This window comes from Mauremys reevesii, linkage group 3, assembly GCF_016161935.1.
Source record: "Mauremys reevesii isolate NIE-2019 linkage group 3, ASM1616193v1, whole genome shotgun sequence".
Lineage (NCBI taxonomy): Eukaryota > Metazoa > Chordata > Testudines > Geoemydidae > Mauremys > Mauremys reevesii.
This window is the reverse complement of record NC_052625.1, coordinates 155,341,469-155,360,932: the sequence shown is the minus strand read 5'-3', so window position 1 is coordinate 155,360,932 and position 19,464 is coordinate 155,341,469. Positions and strand designations below refer to the sequence as shown.

Sequence of the window (19,464 nt, the reverse complement as noted above, 5' to 3'; positions counted from 1 at the left end):
AGCTGAATTAGTTGGCCATGAAGCTGCTTATATACATACATACATACATACAAACAAATCAGACCTCACGTCCACAACTAGTTCATATTATTACTTAAATAATCTAGTGCTGACTTGGTAATCAGTGCTAAGTGTCAACAGTTTCTTGATTTCGCACTGACCAACATAAATTATAAGACTGTTCTTATGGTGCACAAAAAAACATTTGTGGTTACACAAAACTAAGTACAGAAGCTACTAGCTTCTATATTGGGATGCCATCAAAGAGATATGAAGGCACATTTATCCAATAAAAAAGGACATAAGCTATATTTGGTAGGTATATATGCGACATTCTATGCATCTTTCAAGGAAGCAATCTACAGATTAAAAGTAACAGGCTACTGCTTCATACAACTTGAGATGCAGTAACAGCCACACAAGAGGCTTAAAGTCATTTTATAGTGTTTTAAGATGTCAAATTTGGGGAAAACAAAAACAAAAAAATCTATTACCACCAGACTACTTAATCAAATAGTTCATGCAAAGGTGCTAAATGGCAAAGAACAAAAAAAGTCAAAAATAGTTATTCTACAGTGAAGCAGGCATAAAATGAAAGACCCAGTTTTGCTTTTTTTACTTTTAGAGGTCGCATGGCTCCACAGAACTTTGTCCAGCAGCTTTTCTCAATAAATTCCAGATGTCTCTCTCTCCTTCGAAGTATCCTTAGCCTCTCTTCAAGTTGCTGTAGGTTCCGTCTGTCCCTTGTTGGTAAAGGTCGACCATCTTTGCACTGCTAATCAAAATGGAGGTGTGAAAATAATGGAACAGTTTGTGAAAAAAATGTATGAAAGAATAAAATTTAACATCTGTGTAACAAGCTCTGGCAGCTCTATGAAGTCAGAATTGCATACAAGACTGTAAATCCAGTTTGTAAGAGACTAATTTCATTTTAGCCCATTTCTATTTTTAATACTTTCTTTCCAGCTCTCCATTTTTTCTTCCAGTCAATTCAAAGTCAGCTATATTTCACATCTTTTCAAATACATTCCAGAGCAGCACCCTTTAAAGTACACACAGTATAAAAATTTCCAAAAAAACAAAGATCAGAATTGTCCCCTTAACCAGTTGAGTTCATCAACTTCTAACAGTCAAATCCATATTTGGAGATTTCTGCATCTGACAAATTCTCAAGAACATTTAACTCCTTTGACCTTCAAAATGCTGGGCATGAGTATCTTAATAAATTTGTTTGAGTGTATTTAATACACTGTCGGAGCTAAGCAAGCTAAATATACAATTTTTAATTTGTGAATGCACAGTAATGAGTTGTATGAATACTATAAGCAATAAATCACAAAAAAGTATTAGGTAACATGAACCAATCAACAAGCTGATTTTAACATTGATAAGCTGTCTCTTACTACAATTATAGGTTATTTAAGGCAAACATTCTCAAGGATTGAATTATCATTATAAACATATTTTGGATACAAAACAATTAAAAAATGCATTTCTCCATTCAGGGATTTTTCTTCTCTTTTCTTTTTTAAATAAAGGAATCCTTAAACATTGTGATTATGGGGCTCTCTCAGGATTGCTGCAGCTCTAATAATTTTTACACAATTTTAATTATAATTTTCTGCTAAGAAATTTAAACTGGAAGTCTCTTTAGAAGGATTCAGTAAATGTAGTGCTCTTAATGGCTAAGAGATTGAGCTACCCCAAACTGTTCCACCAACATGCCTCAACTCTGACCTCGAAGGACCACCTATAGGGGAGAAAGGTGGTTCAACTTCCAGGCCCATTGAATCATTTGTCTTTCTTCTGAGATTGCCAACAACAGTGTCAACTCAGATGTGAGCTCTACTCCACAAGAATCTGGCCTTACAAAAAAAATAAAATAAAAATCAAATCTGCACACAAGACCAAGCGTCACATACCTATCTGCTGCCACAAATTTTCATTTTGAAATATTCTCATTGCTGAAATCACTTTCTATTTAACACTTTCATGTAAAATATAATGGGGAGTAACTAAAACTTGCAATTAAGAAAAACAGGAGGCAAAATCCTGGTCATCATCACTAAATACCAAGGAATATGGATTCACAGTAAATGCCATTTTACAAATATAGCCTCTTTTAGAGACCGAGTGGTGAAGAGAGGATTAGAGAGTTCTGTTATCCCACGAAAAGTTTTACAGCACCACATCCAGGATACACATTGATTAGATGAATGTGACTAATGAGTGCAACCACAAATCTATAAATTAAGTGACAGCTCTTTCAATCTAAATAGAGTCCTTCACAATAAGAAGTATTTATTTAGTTTATTCTTTTCATTGTTTTATAATTTTTATTTTGTTCTGAGATCAACAAAATCTGATTTATTTTTTCAGCACCAGAACACACACTGTCAAGTCATTTTTGTTAGGTATCCCTGGTGAACAAAAATAGAGGCATTCGCTAGTGCACAGTCCATTTTCTGCTATCGTACTGAGTATTTTTGACTCAAGTCCCAACACGTGGAAGGAATCCATCATCTGGAAGAGAAATTGAGAGAACCTAACTTTGGAAGAATAGAGAATATTAACTTCTGTCTGTCTGACATTGTGAAAATGAGCAGTGATCCAAACATTATACCATAATGAAATGCTGAGCAACAGGAACACTATAAATGGAAAAGTTTGAAATGTTATGTAACAAACACCAAACCTTTGATTTAATCCTTAGTATGTGTTGTTCTACTTCTTCAATATCTTCAGTGTTCTCCAAACGTTCATAAGTAGGACTTCTAGTTCCTTTTATCAAGTTTAGAGGCAAAGCAGACATACCATAAGCCTAAAACAAAACAGAACAAAAAATACATTAAGAACTTTTGCTATAGAAACTATAAATTATATATGTTTTATCTCACAGCCATTCTACATGTCACATCCATAAAGAGTCTCCATGTCCTCCTCTTCCTCACCTCATTTATTGTTTCCTGTGGAATTCAGTATGTTAGGTATTATATAAACATAGAAAACAGTCTTTGCAACAGAAAGTAGGTGACAATAATCTAGGTGGTTCTGGACTCCTACTATTCAGTGAAAGCTTCAGAACCACTGTAAAATTATACTACTCATTTAGACCATTACTGAATGATAGTCCTGTTGGTGGTTGCCCATTTTTCTTACTAGTAAAAATGAAAACCTGAACTAAATGCAGATAATCTAGAAATCTAATGTACTGGTACTCTCGTATCTTAGAGAAAAAAATCAATCAGTATTTAAAGAAATAATTAATATTAATATCATCTGTTAAGTATGCAAAGTTATTTGCTTATTTCAAAAGACTGAAAAATAAATGGTATCCGATTTTACACTTAAGTCTTATTAAGTAGATAAACCCTATGTATTTCAGAATGCCTTCTAACTTCCAGAAAAAGTGGCATACATGTCATTTTCCAATTTAACATATGGGAAAGGTGTCTTCTTATGCATATTTTCTTTACATCAGATAATTGACCAGTATGTAGTTGAGGCTAAAAGAGCTAATAAGGAATAATAGAATGGTTTTCATTTGTACATATGAAAGCTACATCAAATTATCAAACCCAAGTTTATTAAATTTTTAGAGGTATGCAGCTTAGATTTTTCAAAGCAATCCAGGTGATTTAGCTACTATCTTATTTTTGAGGGAAGCTGTGTGGCTGAATCTCCTGGAATAGAATTTTAACCAAGGCTCAGAACCTGTGCACTAGCTAGTCTTAAGGTGGACAGTTTTCTAGAGTTCTTTGGAACATACTACAAAGAAGTGCGATATGAGGGAACATTTTGCACATTAGGGCTACGTCTACACTTACAGCTGCATGTAGAGTACAGGCACTACATGTGTAGCTACATATGATAGCGAAAGGCAGGCTGCGTCCACACTTCTCACTGCAGTGTGTAGCTACACACAGCAGTAAAAGTCTCCAGCAATGGGACACTACACAGCTAAAAAGAGCAGTGTAGATGTGGAAAGCACTGCTTGGGCACATAGAGAGTTGGGTAGGGTATAAATGTGTAGGGTTGCCAACTTTCTAATGGCACAAAACCGAACACCCCTGCCCTGCCCTTTCTCAGACGCCCCGCCCCTTCTCCAAGGCCCCGCCCACACTCACACAGTGCTGCTGGCGGAGCGAAATATCAGCACTAATTGAGTCCCAACTGATCTTGGGACAGCCACCCAAATATTTTATCAGGACGTCTGGTCACCCTACCCCCTTCCTATGTTGATCGCTCTCCCCCACCTTCACTCACTTCCACTGGACTGGGGAAGAGGGTTGGAGTGCCGGATGGTGAGGGGTATGAACTCTGGGCTGAGGGTGCAGGCTCCACCTGGGGCCAGAAATGAGGGCTTCAGGATGCGGGAGAGGGCTCCAGACTGGGGCAGAGGGATAGGGTGCAGGCTCCGGATGGGTCAGAAATGAGAAGTTTACAGTGTGGGAGGGGACTCCGGGCTGGGGTAAGGGGTTGGGGGGTAGGAGCAGGTGTGGGGTCCCGGCAGCGATTACTGTGGCTCCCAGGAAGTGGCTGCCAGGTCCCTGAGGTCCCTAGGCGCATGGGGCAGCCAGGGAGGCTCCACGTGCAGCACTCCCACCCACAGGCATCACCCCTTCAGCTCCCATTGGCAGCGGTTCCTGGCCAATGGGAGCTGTGGAGCCGGTACTCAGGAGGGGGAACTGTGCAGAGCCTCCCTGGCTGCCCAGGTGCCTAGAGGCCACAAGAACCTGGGAGGCGCTTCTGGGAACTTCATGGAGCTAAGGCAGGCAAGGAGCCTTAGCCCTTAGCCTTAGCCCCGGGCCCCTGCCATGCTGCTGATCGGACTTTTAACAGCCCGGTCAGCACCACCAGGGGCCCTTTTCAACTGGGCAGTCCGGCAGAAAACTAACCTGGCAACCCTAAAAATGTGGGGGTTCAGATACTACTACTCATCTAAGCCATGCACCATGGTCTACACTATTTATACACGTTCTAGGTGGGCATTCAGTGTCTATACTCTGCATACTGCTTTAAGTGTAGATGTATCCTAGGAGGCAAGATTTGAACATACAAACATACAGAGGTCGGCATAAGTAGAGACAGGAAGATGACATTGCTGAGACAGGCAAATCAGGAGAGATCCCTGCAGGCTCTAGCAAGCCAATTTTAAAGCCTATTCTTTATGTGTTTAATTTGTATTATGTTCATTGTATCTTCCTCTCAGAGATCCAGAAGACTAGCTATATTTCCAGTTGAACATGTGCCTGCAGGGACTCAATACTGTTTGTTTGGTTTTGGTAAGGACCCCAACTTAAACCTTCACAGTTTTCACTGAGTAGGCTGGGAAAATTGTTTTAAAGGACGCAAACCTAACTTCAAAAAATTCTGAATAATTCCATAAAAAGGTGAACAAGACTGAACAAATTGTTTTAAGCGCAACTTATTAGCACTGCACACTTTGACAGTGTTCAGACTAATTTCCTTGAGAATTAATATGCTACATAGGCTTCAGGGAGGCAGACAGTCTCTTCTGTACTGAGTGACATGTTGCTACAAAATTCTAAATAAAATGATTTGTTTAAAGGCAAAATGAGTAAATCCAGTAATGTCCTTAAGCATAGCAAATACATTTCACTAAATCTTTATTAGAATAATGTGAATCAGCCTAATCTATTTGACAATTCTAACATGACAATGTTTTGTGTGCTTGCATTCATATAACCTGTAGGCAGTGGCACCTAACAAAGTGATTCTTAGAGACTAGAGCAGGCTTTATGAGTGATCTGCTCAGAATCTAAAAAGAATTACATCACAGCTGACAAACATCTCCATCTCCCTCCCGCACAAGGATGGCTTATAAATTCTATTAAGCAAAACCATCTGCAGTAGCACCTTTTGACTATTTCCAATACTGCTACAAATGCCAACAAATCATTATCACTGCATACTGACTGCAGAGGCACACCCACACCACTTTCTTTATCTCTAAAGGAAAAAAATATAATTCACAGTTTCAGTCTTTACATTCAAAGTTTTATACTACGGAAGCTATTCTTCAGGGACAGAAGACTGACACCAAAAAAATAGGCAAAGGATGAATTTTGTGCTCTCCAATCATCCTAGGAGATTTTATTAGCTGAAACCCAGCTAATACAAAGATTGCGTTTCCACAGGCCACTCCATCACGTGAAATTCTGCCTACTACAAAAATTAGCACTGTACTCAAAAAAAGCTTTCCCCTTACTTGTAAGAAGCATTTTTGAGTGTTTTTTCCCCCCAGAGATGTAGCTAGATCTTTCCCCTACATGGAATTTGGTGTCCCCTCCTAGGGGTAACTAAATCTACCACTGCAATTAACTATAACTTTCTCTACTACACACATGACAGAAGATGCATTCATCACTGGAAGCTGGGCATGCCATTTCAGATCAAGAGAGCTTCTCACAGAAATGCAATTTACAAGTAACAGAATAATTATTTTCCTCCCACTACAATCTGAGGCCTGGTCTACTCTACGATTTTAGGTCGAATTTATCAGCGTTACATCGATGTAAGCCTAGACCCGTCCACACAATGAAGCCCTTTTTTTTTTTTTGACTTAAAGGGCTCTTTAAATAGATTTCTTTACTCCACCTCCGATGATGGGATTAGCGCTGAAATCGGCCTTGCCAGGTCGAATTTGGGGTAGTGTGGATGCAATTCGATTGTGGATGCAATTCCATTGTGAGCACTCTGGACAGCGCTCTCAACTCAGATGCACTGGCCAAGTAGACAGGAAAAGGCCAGCGAACTTTTGAATCTCATTTCCTGTTTGGCCAGCATAGCAAGGTGCAGGTGAGTGCAGATCTCATCAGCACAGGTGACCATGATGGAGTCCCAGGATCGCAAAGGAGCTCCACCATAGACCGAACGGAGGGTACGGGATCTGCTCGCCATATGAGGAGACAAATCTGTGCTAGCTGAACTCCGTTCCAGTAAACGAAATGCCAAAACATTAGAAAAAGTCTCAAAGGGCATGAAGGACAGAGGCCATAACAGGGATGCACAGCAGTGCCGCATGAAAATTAAGGCGCTAAGGCAAGCCTATGTAAAAACCAGAGAGGCAAACGGCTGCTCTGGATCAGAGCCCTGAACATGCCGCTTCTATGATGAGCTGCATGGCATGCTAGGGGGTGCAGCCACCACTACCCCACCGCTTTGACTCCGTCAATGGAGAATCATGCAACAGGGAAGAGGGTTTTGGGAACGAGGAAGATGATGATGAAGAGATTGAAGATACCTCACAGCAAGAAAGTGGAGAAACCAGTTTCCCCAACAGCCAAGATATGTTTTTTAACCTGGACCTGGAGCCAGTAACCCCTGAACCCACCCAAGGCGGGCTCCCAGACCCTGAAGGTAGAGAAGGGACTTCTGGTGAGTGTACCTTTGTAAATATTACATATGGTTTAAAAGCAAGTGTGTTTAATCATTAATTTGCCCTGGTATTCATGGCCAGTACAGCTACTGGAAAAGTCTGTTAACATGTATGGGGATGGAGCAGAAATCCTCCAAGGACATCTCCATAAAGCTCTCCTGGATGTACTCCCAAAGCCTTTGCAAAAGGTTTATGGGGAGGGCGGCCTTATTCCGTCCGCCATGGTAGAACGGCTAGCCAAAAACTCCAAAGGTAATAACAAAATGTTTTTTAAGTACATCAGAACCAGGAAGCCTGCTAAACAACCAGTGGGGCCCCTTGATGATCAAAATACAAAAGGAGCGCTTAAAGACGATAAAGTCATTGCGGAGAAACTAAATGGATTCTTTGCTTCAGTCTTCACGGCTGAGGATGTTAGGGAGATTCCCAAACCTGAGCTGGCTTTTGTAGGTGACAAATCTGAGGAACTGTCACAGACTGAAGTGTCACTAGAGGAGGTTTTGGAATTAATTGATAAACTCAACATTAACAAGTCACCGGGACCAGATGGCATTCACCCAAGAGTTCTGAAAGAACTCAAATGTGAAGTTGCGGAACTATTAACTAAGGTTTGTAACCTGTCCTTTAAATCAGCTTCGGTACCCAATGACTGGAAGTTAGCTAATGTAACGCCAATATTTAAAAAGGGCTCTAGGGGTGATCCCGGCAATTACAGACAGGTAAGTCTAACGTCAGTACCGGGCAAATTAGTTGAAACAATAGTAAAGAATAAAATTGTAAGACACATAGAAAAACAAACTCTTGAGCAATAGTCAACAAGGTTTCTGTAAAGGGAAATCGTGTCTTACTAATCTATTAGAGTTCTTTGAAGGGGTCAACAAACATGTGGACAAGGGGGATCTGGTGGACATAGTGTACTTGGATTTCCAGAAAGCCTTTGACAAGGTCCCTCACCAAAGGCTCTTAAGTAAATTAAGCTGTCATGGGATAAAAGGGAAGGTCCTTTCATGGATTGAGAACTGGTTAAAGGACAGGGAACAAAGGGTAGGAATTAATGGTAAATTCTCAGAATGGAGAGGGGTAACTAGTGGTGTTCCCCAAGGGTCAGTCCTCGGACCAATCCTATTCAATTTATTCATAAATCATCTGGAGAAAGGGGTAAACAGTGAGATGGCCAAGTTTGCAGATGATACTAAACTTCAAGATAGTTAAGACCAAAGCAGATTGTGAAGAACTTCAAAAAGACCTCACAAAACTAAGTGATTGGGCAACAAAATGGCAAATGAAATTTAATGTGGATAAATGTAAAGTAATGCACATTGGAAAAAATAACCCCAACTATACACACAACATGATGGGGGCTAATTTAGCTACGAGTCAGGAAAAAGATCTTGGCGTCATCGTGGATAGTTCTCTGAAGATGTCCACGCAGCGTGCAGAGGCGATCAAAAAAGCAAACAGGATGTTAGGAATCATTAAAAAGGGGATAGAGAATAAGACTGAGAATATATTATTGCCCTTCTATAAATCCATGGTACGCCCACATCTCGAATACTGTGTACAGATGTGGTCTCCTCACCTCAAAAAAGATATTCTAGCACTAGAAAAGGTTCAGAAAAGGGCAACTAAAATGATTAGGGGTTTAGAGGGTCCCATACGAGGAAAGATTAAAGAGGCTAGGACTCTTCAGCTTGGAAAAAAGACTAAGGGGGGACATGATAGAGGTATATAAAATCATGAGTGATGTTGAGAAAGTGGATAAGGAAAATTTATTTATTTATTCCCATAATACAAGAACTAGGGGTCACCAAATGAAATTTATAGGCAGCAGGTTAAAAACAAATAAAAGGAAGTTCTTCTTCACGCAGCGCACAGTCAACTTGTGGAACTCCTTACCTGAGGAGGTTGTGAAGGCTAGGACTATAACAATGTTTAAAAGGGGACTGGATAAATTCATGGTGGCTAAGTCCATAAATGGCTATTAGCCAGAATGGGTAAGAATGGTGTCCCTAGCCTCTGTTCGTCAGAGGATGGAGATGGATGGCAGGAGACTTGATCATTGCCTGTTAGATTCACTCCCTCTGGGGCACCTGGCATTGGCCACTGTCGGTAGACAGATACTGGGCTAGATGGACCTTTGGTCTGACCCGGTACGGCCTTTCTTATTTTCTTATGTAGGACACTTTACCACGCCAGGCCAGTAGCACGTAGTCGGGAATCACTGCATAACAAAGCATGGCAGCGTATGGTCCCAGTGTTTGCTGGCATTCAAACAACATCCTTTCTTTATCTCGCTGTGTTATCCTCAGGAGAGTGATATAATTCATGGTCACCTGGTTGAAATAGGGTGCTTTTATTAAGGGGACATTCAGAGGTGCCCGTTCCTGTTCAGCTGTGGCTGAACAGAAATGTTCCCCGCTGTTAGCCATGCGGTGGGGGAAGGGGTGAAGCGTGAGTGATCTCTCACACCAAACCGGCAGGCCCTCAATACAAGAGGCAAAATGCGACCTTGTAACAAAAGCACAAGTGCTGTGCAATGTGAACAGCAAGGTTTAACGTGAAAGAGTGTACCCATTTTTCTCTAAAATGTCTAACTACCACTCTCCCTTTTCCTCCACCAGCTAAAAATGTTTCTCCTTCGCAGAGGCTAGTGAAGATTAGAAGGCAAAAAAAAAAACGCACTCAGGATGAAATGTTCTCTGAGCTCCTGCTGTCCTCTCGCACTGACAGAACACAGCAGAATGCGTGGAGGCAGACAATGTCAGAGTGCAGGAAAGCACAATATGAACGTGAGGAGAGGTGGTGGGCTGAAGATGATAGGTGGCATCAGCTTGCTGACAGAAGGCAAGAGTTGATGCTCAGGCTGCTGGAAGATCAAACTCACATGCTCCAGCGTACGGTTGAGCTGCAGGAAAGGCAGCAGGAGCACAGACCGCCACTACAGCCCCTGTGTAACCAACAGGCCTCCTCCCCAAGTTCCATTGCCTCCTCACCCAGACGCTCAAGAACGCAGTGGCGGGGCCTCCGGCCACCCAGCCACTTCACCCCAGAGGATTGCCCAAGGCTGGCCTTCAATAAGTTTTAAAGTGCAGTGTGGCCTTGTACTTCCCTCCTCCCCAACCCCACCCGGTGCTTCCCTCATCTCCCACTCCTCCTGGGATACCTTGGCAGTTATCCCCCTATTTGTGTGATGAATTAATAAAGAAAGCATGAATGTGAAGCAACAATGACTTTATTGCTTCTGCAAGCGGTGATCGAAGGAGGGAGGGGAGGGTGGCTAGTTTACAGGGAAGTAGAATGAACCAAGGGTGGGGGGTCATCAAGGAGAAACAAACAGAACTTTCACACCGTAGCCTGGCTCGTCATGAAACTGGTTTTCAAAGCTTCTCTGATGCGCACCGCGCCCTCCTGTACTCTTCTAACTGCCCTGGTGTCTGGCTGTGTGTAATCAGCAGCCAGGAGATTTGCCTCAACCTCCCACCCCGCCATAAACGTCTCCCCCTTACTCTCACAGATATTGTGGAGCACACAGCAAGCAGTAATAACAATGGGAATATTGGTTTCACTGAGGTCTATTCGAGTCAGTAAACGTCCAAATGCACATTCTACCACCATTCTGCACTTGCTCAGCCTGTAGTTGAACAGCTCCTGACTACTGTCCAGGCTGCCTGTGTATGGCTTCATGAGCCATGGCATTAAGGGGTAGGCTGGCTCTCCAAGGATAACTATAGGCATTTCAACATCCCCAACAGTTATTTTCTGGTATGGAAAGAAAGTCCTTTCCTGCAGCTTTTGAAACTGACCAGAGTTCCTGAAGACACGAGCGTCATGTATCTTTCCTGGCCATCCCACGTTGATGTTGGTGAAACGTCCCTTGTGATCCACCAGTGCTTGCAGCAGCATTGAAAAGTACCCCTTGCGGTTTATGTACTCGCTGGCTTGGTGCTCCGTTATCAAGATAAGGATATGGGTTCCATCTATTGCCCCACCACAGTTAGGGAATTCCATTGCAGCAAAGCCATCCACTATGACCTGCACATTTCCCAGAGTCACTACCCTTGATATCAGCAGCTCTTTGATTGCATTGGCTACTTGGATCACAGCAGCCCCCACAGTAGATTTGCCCACTCCAAATTGATGCCCGACTGACTGGTAGCTGTCTGGTGTTGCAAGCTTCCACAGGGCTATCGCCACTCGCTTCTCAACTGTGAGGGCTGCTCTCATCTTGGTATTCTGGCGCTTCAGGGCAGGGGAAAGCAAGTCAAAGTTCCATGAAAGGGCCCTTACGCATGCGAAAGTTTCGCAGACACTGGGAATCATCCCAGACCTGCAACACTATGCAGTCCCACCAGTCTCTGCTTGTTTCCCGGGCCCAGAAGCTGCGTTCTACAGCATGAACCTGCCCCATTAACACCATGATGTGCACATTGTTGGGGCCCGTACTTTGTGAGAAGTCTGTGTCCATGTCTATGTCCTCATCACTCTCGTCACTGCGCTGCCGTCGCCTCTTTGCCTGGTTTTGCTTTGGCAGGTTCTGCATATACTCCAGGATAATGCGGGTGGTGTTTACAGTGCTCATAACTGCTGTGGTGATCTGAGCAGGCTCCATGATCCCAGTGCTATGGCGTCTGGGCTGAAAAAAGGCGCGAAACAATTGTCTGCTCTGACAACATGGCTTACAGGGAATTAAAGTCCACGAGGGGGGTGGCTTTGCATCAAGGAGAAACACAAACAATTGTCACACAGAATGGCCCCCTCAAGGATTGAACTCAAAACCCTGGGTTTAGCAGACCGTTGATTTAATGGAGGGAGGGAGGAAGCAAATGAATACAAAACAAATCGGGTCTATTTCTTGTTTTGATCCACTCCATCTATCTTTTACATCTTCAGGGTGGCAGCAGATGGTGCAGTTAAACTGCTAGCCATCATCATCTCCTGGGTGCTCGGCAGAAGATGGGAATGACCAGGCTAAGTCACTCCCGTGCCTGCCCAGGCGCCCCTGACTGACCACACAGAGGTCGGTTAAAAGAGCGCCCAGGAAATGACGACGGCTACCAATCATAACGCACCGTCTGCTGCCAAAAGGCAATGAGCTGCTGCTGTGTAGCAATGCAGTCCCTCGTTTGCCAGCACCCAGGAGACTTATGGTGACTGTCAGCTGTGCGGGCTCCATGCTTGCCATGGTATGGCGTCTGCACAGGTAACCCAGGAAAAAAGGCGTGAAACGATTGTCTACCATTGTTTTCACGGGAGGGGGGCGGCGGCTGACGACATGTATCCGGATCACTCCTCAAAAAATCACTGAATTAAGAAATGGACTTCCAAAAGCAATATCTGAGTTGCTCATGTCTACTTACTAGTGTTTGGAAAATCCTGTAATGACATCATCAGGGGACTGCCTTGCAGATCTAAGGATAATTTCCTTTCTGCACAGAAGACAGTAAGCATATTCAAATTGAGTAATTATTCCTAAAGGACAAGGGACTCCTTTTATGACTCTAATTCTAGTTCTGATCCATTTTGTTAAGGTGTTGTGGAATATAAAATTTAAACCTTCTGGAGTCCTTCAATGAAAATAAAAAGGGAACATGAAGACTAACTCCTAAGGTCTATGGAGATCCCATTAGAACTTGAAAATATCTAAGAAGGGTTTTTTGATTGAGACAGAAGAAAGGAAGGTGAATGCCTTCTCTCTCATGGAGCTGAAAATCACAAGTCACTTCTCATTTTCTTCTTGAAGCAATACAAGAATGATAGAAAATGCAAATCAAATCTTGCTCTCTCTTTTTAGTTTATCCACATCTTATACATATACATTCATCCCATACTTGCTTTATTGGTTCTAATCTAGAATAATATTAGAAGTTACTTTACAATGCTAAGGAACTCTTTAAGAAACTAGAGAGAAACAAGAATATTCCATCTTTATCTGAAAGTTAAAAGGCACAAAAATCAGAATGGTCAATGGCTGCATAAAAGCCAACTGAGACATTTACAGTTATCAAAGTAACCACAGCCCTCTTCGAATTCTGTGAATACTTTACCCATGCCTATTAAAGGAGCACTGCAAGATACATGTCTACATTTTCATAACAGAGCAAAAAAATCCTGCAGTATATGAGAATGAGTTAGTATCCATGCCATGTTTCTGCAAATAAATAGATCATCCTGAGTCATCTAGATGTTAAACCTATACATTCTTTTTATAGATCAGACTCTAATGTTTTCAGACAAGGACTACATTTATGTTTATAGATATTAAAAAATATTCAGATAGTTGGTAACAGCTTCCATCAGTGAGAAGTGAGAGTTTTATTTCTCTAAACATTTTTCCAGTCTAATTCTCACTCTTGAACATTTCTGACACCTCTATAAAGTTTAGAACATGGGAGTGCTTTGCAAAATACCTCAAGCAAGAGTCTGAAAGCAGAAATATACCCTGGTAGTATTTAAAAGCAAAGTATTAAGGAATACGAACCTGTAGAAATTCCCTACAATTTTTACGAGTGTGAGATGTACGTTGGTGAAATGGCCAACATTTAGCAATAGTTAAGACATAAAGGCATCTCAGATACTGCAGTATCCCTCTACTGTGGAAAAGGAAATAAATGCATCTTGTACACTACTGTATGGTAATCAATGGTAAATGATGGGTAAATATCAACTACTATTAGCATCACCAAATGTGAAGAAATACACCTAATCCAGCCACAAATGACATTTCATTTTTCCCTATGCCAATGCCACTCCCCTTCTTTGGTGACCTGTAATAAGTTTGTAGGTCAACTGCACAAACACCACAAGTGAAGTTATTAAAATCATTATAAATTTTTTTCTGCATCATATGGTATACACAGACTATTAACTGAATTCTCATGCCTCTGAATGACAACTAAATTATCCAAGAACTTGCAGTAATCTTCAATAATAGGTGAATGATTCCTATATACATCTGCCTTAATAACCTCTATGGTGAATGATGCAGTAACCATGCTTAGCACCCTAAAGGTCTTTACGCTCTGAGAATCTCTGCAGCCCCTAGTGGGTAATAAGGCATGTGAACTGCAGGGCCTATCTGAAAGTTCATTTTGTTACCTCTATTTCCAACTATGAGGTCACAGTTCAGGGTTCTTTATTAACGACCACTGATTTTCCCCAATATAAACTCTTGCCATAAACAAATTAAAATACAAGGTATATTAGATAAAATTAAGATAATACAATAGAATATATAAATGCTAGTGTTTCCCCAACTAAGAAAGTCTATCTCCCCAAATATCTGTAAAACATTCAATATATATCAGTGGCTCTCAAACTTTTTTACTGGTGACCCCTTTCACATAGCAAGCCTCTCAGTGTAACCCCCCCTTATAAATTAAAAACACTTTTTAATATATTTAACACCATTATAAATGCTGGAGGCAAAGCGGGGTTTGGAGTGGAGGTTGACAGCTCACGATCCCCTATGTAATCCCCTCGCGACCCCCCTGAGGGGTCCTGACCCCCAGTTTGAGAACCCCTGGTATGTATGCATCACTAACTTCATCAGCCGTATTCCTTACCATAATACATGACCTCCCTCACCCACAAACCCTTTCGTTACTTTTTTTCTTGTCCTGACTTAGCTCATAAGCTTTACAGGGTAAGGAGGTTTCTTCTTCAGGCTACCACTGAGAACAAAATGTTTATCTACAATTATCAGACAATCTCAGAGAAAACAGGAAATAATGGAGGTCTCATACGAACGTGTGACAGATGACAAAAGTTTACTTTTAATGACAACCCATATAAAAATCTATAAAGCATCACATACAATACTTTACATAAGAAAACAACAGACATGCTTCTGGACAATATTGCTAAAAATATTGTTAGGAAGACAAGAATCAAAGCTTATTGACGCTAACAAATTGTATAATTCACGGAGGTTCTTTTGTCTGGCTCCTCACTCCAAAGCAGCAATCACATCTAGGTTTTGTCCCTTTTGCCAATATTGTCCTTTTCTTTGTCATTGAAGTGCTAATTCAGTGTGCCAGATCCAAGGAACAGAAAAACACTCTGCCCTCTGTAAACCACAACTGTCTTTTCTATGCTGGTTTTCAACTCAACATTTTCGTATTGCATTGTCCCATACCAGCTTCCTTCCCCCACCCACACACATACTATAAATAAATCCCTCCCTCTTTCTTTGAAGCTCACATTTTGAGTTAACATTTTGTTTCACCTGAATTGCCACTACTCATCCGTAGAGGGTCTTCTGTAGATTGGTTCTACTGTCCATCTCTGTGGTTCACCAAGGAACACTGGTATTATTTATTCATACAAAAAGAATTAAGTTTCAGAAGTGTACAAGTATACATGTAGCATCCAGATGGAGAGCAGTTTTTCAATCACTTTAAGATGGCTCTACCATGGATGTATAGTAGGAAGCTCTCTCTCAAAATACTCATTTGCTTCCATGGTCCATTTCTAGGATCATGATTGATTGAAGCATGCCTGTGCATTCCAGAATCTTTCACACAGGATTCACACTAAAACGTTTGTTACTCTATAAGGTGCCACAGGATTCTTTGCTGCTTCTACAGGGTTCAGGTGCATTTAGTGCTGTTCTTGCCTGTAACTGTTCTCACCTTAGGGTAAGGGCATAATTTATTCTTCCAAATCAATCAGAAGTAATTTATCCCCATTCTTAGGTTTATACATCTTGTACCAGGCTTCAGAATTTCACAAGCTCGAAGTTCTGAGCTGTTACAACACCTCCCCAGTAAAGGGTGGGCGTACACTAGTGGATGAGATAGATGAACCGATTTATCAGTTTCCTTTATGTAAAACAAATCACAATGAAATGAATCCAGAAACCCCAGAACATTCCAAACTGTAAAGGAGGGTGAAAGTGCAAGCAAAAGATAGTTACCTTTTTCATAAGTGGTGTTCAAGATATATTGCTCGTGTCCATTCAAGTTAGCTCGCCACACGTGCTGGTGGTGAAAGTTTTTCCCCTCAATGGTATCCATAAGGGACCGGGTCTAGCTCTCTGTGGAGTGGAACGCATATGCCACAATATAAAGGGGGCTGCCGACTCCCTGGCAAGAAGGAACTGAAGGTGTGGGAACGCCAACTGTAGGGAACGAGGGCAGGTCCTGGAACACACATGAGCAACACATCTCGAAGAACACCAGTTACAAAAAAGATAACTGTCTTTTCTTCTAGTGCTTGCCCATGTCCATTCACTTTGGTGGTACTGCTTGGGAGTCACCTAGAGACGAGTAGGAGTTCATGGACATGAAGACTAACAGTTCTTTCAAAACCAGCATAGTCTCTGGCCTGCTGAGGGATGGCATAGTGCTCCGTGAATGTGTGCACTGAAGACCATGTCACGTCCCTGCAAATGTCCTGGATAGGAACGTGAGCCAGGAAGGCAGCCGCCAGTGCTTGAGCTCTAGTTGAGTAGGCCTTCACAACAGTCGGTGGCTCATAACCGGTCCGGATGCAGGATGTAATTCAGTTGGAAATCCTCTGAGAGGACACCAGCAGGCCCTTCATCCTATCCACTGTTGCAACAAAGAGCTGAGTTGATCTTTGGAAAGGCTTAGTACGTTCCAGGTAGAACGCCAAGGCACGCCGAACATCCAGGGTGTGCAGCTGCCTCTCCTCAGGCTTACGACAGAACACTGGAAAAAATGTCCTGATTGACCTGGAAAGGAGGACATCACCTTTGTCAGGAAGGTTGGATGGGGTCACAGCTGTACCTTGCCTTTGTAGAACACTGTATATGGTGGCTCCAAGGTCAGGGCTTTCGACTCTGACTCTTGTCTCGCCGACATAATTGCTTCAAGGAAAGCTACTTTTCATGACGGGTCTGAAAGGGAACAAGAGTCCATAGGCTCGAAGGGTGAGCCTGTGAGCACCAGATTGAGGTCCCACTGAGGGACCAGGTTCCGAACCAGTGAGAAGAGCCTCTCAAGGCCACTTAGGAAGCTGACTGATATCTCATGTGATAATACTGATTTCGCCTGGACACGTGGGTGAAAGGCTGAAATGGCTGCTAGATGAACCTGGATGGAAGACAGGTTCTTCAGGTGGAGCAGGCAGTCTAGGATGGATTGCATGGATGAATGCGTCAGGGAGATGGTCCGTTCTGATACGGAGTGGGAGAACCCTGTCCACCTCACCACAAGTCATTCTAAAGGAAGGCTTTCTACTCTCCAAGAGGACCTGCTGTACTTCACTAGAGCAGGTCCTTTCCTCTGGGTTCAGCCACATAGCATTCATGCCGTGAGGTGGAGGGAAGCGAGATTTGGGTGCAAGAGGAGGTCTCGGCGGCCTGGTAGCGACCAAGGGGCAATTGCTGCCAGATCCATCAGTGTACCAAAAAAGTGTTGGTGGAGCCACACTGGGGTGATCAAGAGGGACAGAGCATGGGTTATCATGGATCTTTGACAGGACCCTGCTGACTAGCAGAATCATGACCACCTTGTCCAGGTGATCTCTGGATGGGAAATAGACTGTTGTTAGCAACTGCTGGAGGGGCTGCAGCCTAAGCCTCACGTGGCAAACGACTAAAGTGCATGTTGCCATGTGGCAGAGTAGCCGAAGGCAGACCTGTGCCATGGCAAGAGGGAGCGCGGAGAGTCCGACGATAAGATCCACCATCTTCTGGAACCTGTCTTGTGGCAGCAAGGCTCTGGCACAGGTGGAGTTGAGTATGGCTCCGATGAATTATATCCTCTGCACTGGAACTAATGTTGATTTTTTCTCGTTTATCAACTGGCCCAGGGTGTGGCACGTGGCTTGCAGTACTGCGACATCGGACTGGATTTTGCACCTGGAGTGGCTCGACCAGCCTGTCGTTGAGATATGGATAAATCTGAATACCTTGACTTCCGAGGTAAGATGCCACCACCACCATCGGTGCAACTGCCAGCCCAAACAGAAGCACCACAAACTGGAAGTGAGCAGAGCTTATCATGAAACGTAGAAAACATCTGTGTAATACCGCTATGTGGAAATATGCATCCTTCAAATCGAGAGCAGCATAACAGTCTCCCGGATCCAGGGAAGAGGAGGATGGAGGCCAGGGAGCCGATGCAGAACTTCAACTTCTTGAGAAACCTGTTGAGTTCTCGCATGTCAAGGATGGGTCTTAGCCCCCCTTTGGCATCTGGAATCAGAAAGTAACAGGCGTAAAACCCTTTGCCCTGAGGTTTAGAGGGACTTCCTCCACAGCTCCCACCTGTAGAAGGCCCTGTACCTCCTGCCGAAGCAGGTTTTCATGAGAAGAGTCCCTGAAGAGGGACAGGGAGGGATAGAAGTAAACTGGAGGACTTAGCCCTGACCCACAGTACTGAGGACCCCTGGGTCCATAGTTAGAGGCCCAGGCAGGGAGAAAAGGTGACAGGTGGTTGAAGAAATGGTGGGAAGCAGGATCCAGGATACAGGCTGAAAGGTGGCCCTCTGGCGCACCCTCAAAACGCCCGCTTTGAACCCTGCTGGGTGTGGGTAGAGCTGGACCGTGCTGAGATCAAGGGCTACTGACTCTGATGGCACTTGTAGCCCTTGCCCTTTTCATGGAAGGGCTTCAACCTGGGCTGACTACCAAACATCTGTGGCTATTGCAGCTTAAACCTCTTCCTAGATGGACCCGAGGTATGGAGGCCGAGGGTCTGCAAGGTAACCCAGGAGTCCTTCAAACCATGTAGTTTGGTATCTGTTTGCTCCGGGAACAGGGCTCATCTGTAGAACGGGAGGTTCTGCATTGACTGCTGGACCTCTGTGGAGAGACCAGAGGATTACAACCAGCCCTCTCTCCTCATCGAAATGGCTGAAGTCATGGTCCAAGCCATAGCATCCACCACATCCAAGGCTGCCTGGAGAGCCACTCTAGCTACCCGCTTTGCCCTCATCAAAGATTGACTGGAATTCTCTCCTGGGACCTTCAGGCAGCGAGTCGGAAAACTTGGCCAGAGACTGCAAGATGTTCAAATCATATCAGCCATGCAGGGCCTGAAGATCGAGCCTAGCGTTGTAAGTGGCCAAAGATGAATAAATTTTCCTCCAAAATA

The 19,464-nt window shown here is 43.2% G+C and overlaps 1 protein-coding gene across 3 annotated transcripts in view; it reads right to left on the bottom strand.

The window, feature by feature from the left end:
• LMBRD1 (LMBR1 domain containing 1) overlaps nt 1-19,464 on the bottom strand; it is a 220,194-nt gene that overhangs the window by 83,901 nt on the left and 116,829 nt on the right. For 2 of the 3 annotated variants that reach the window (XM_039531144.1, XM_039531146.1), the window contains exons 8-9: nt 2,696-2,821; nt 620-775 (exon numbers count right to left, since the gene is read on the bottom strand). In XM_039531144.1, coding sequence (XP_039387078.1) covers nt 620-775; nt 2,696-2,821 — 282 coding nt within the window. The remainder of the gene's footprint in view (nt 1-619; nt 776-2,695; nt 2,822-19,464) is intronic. The other variant, XM_039531145.1, reaches the window with a different exon arrangement.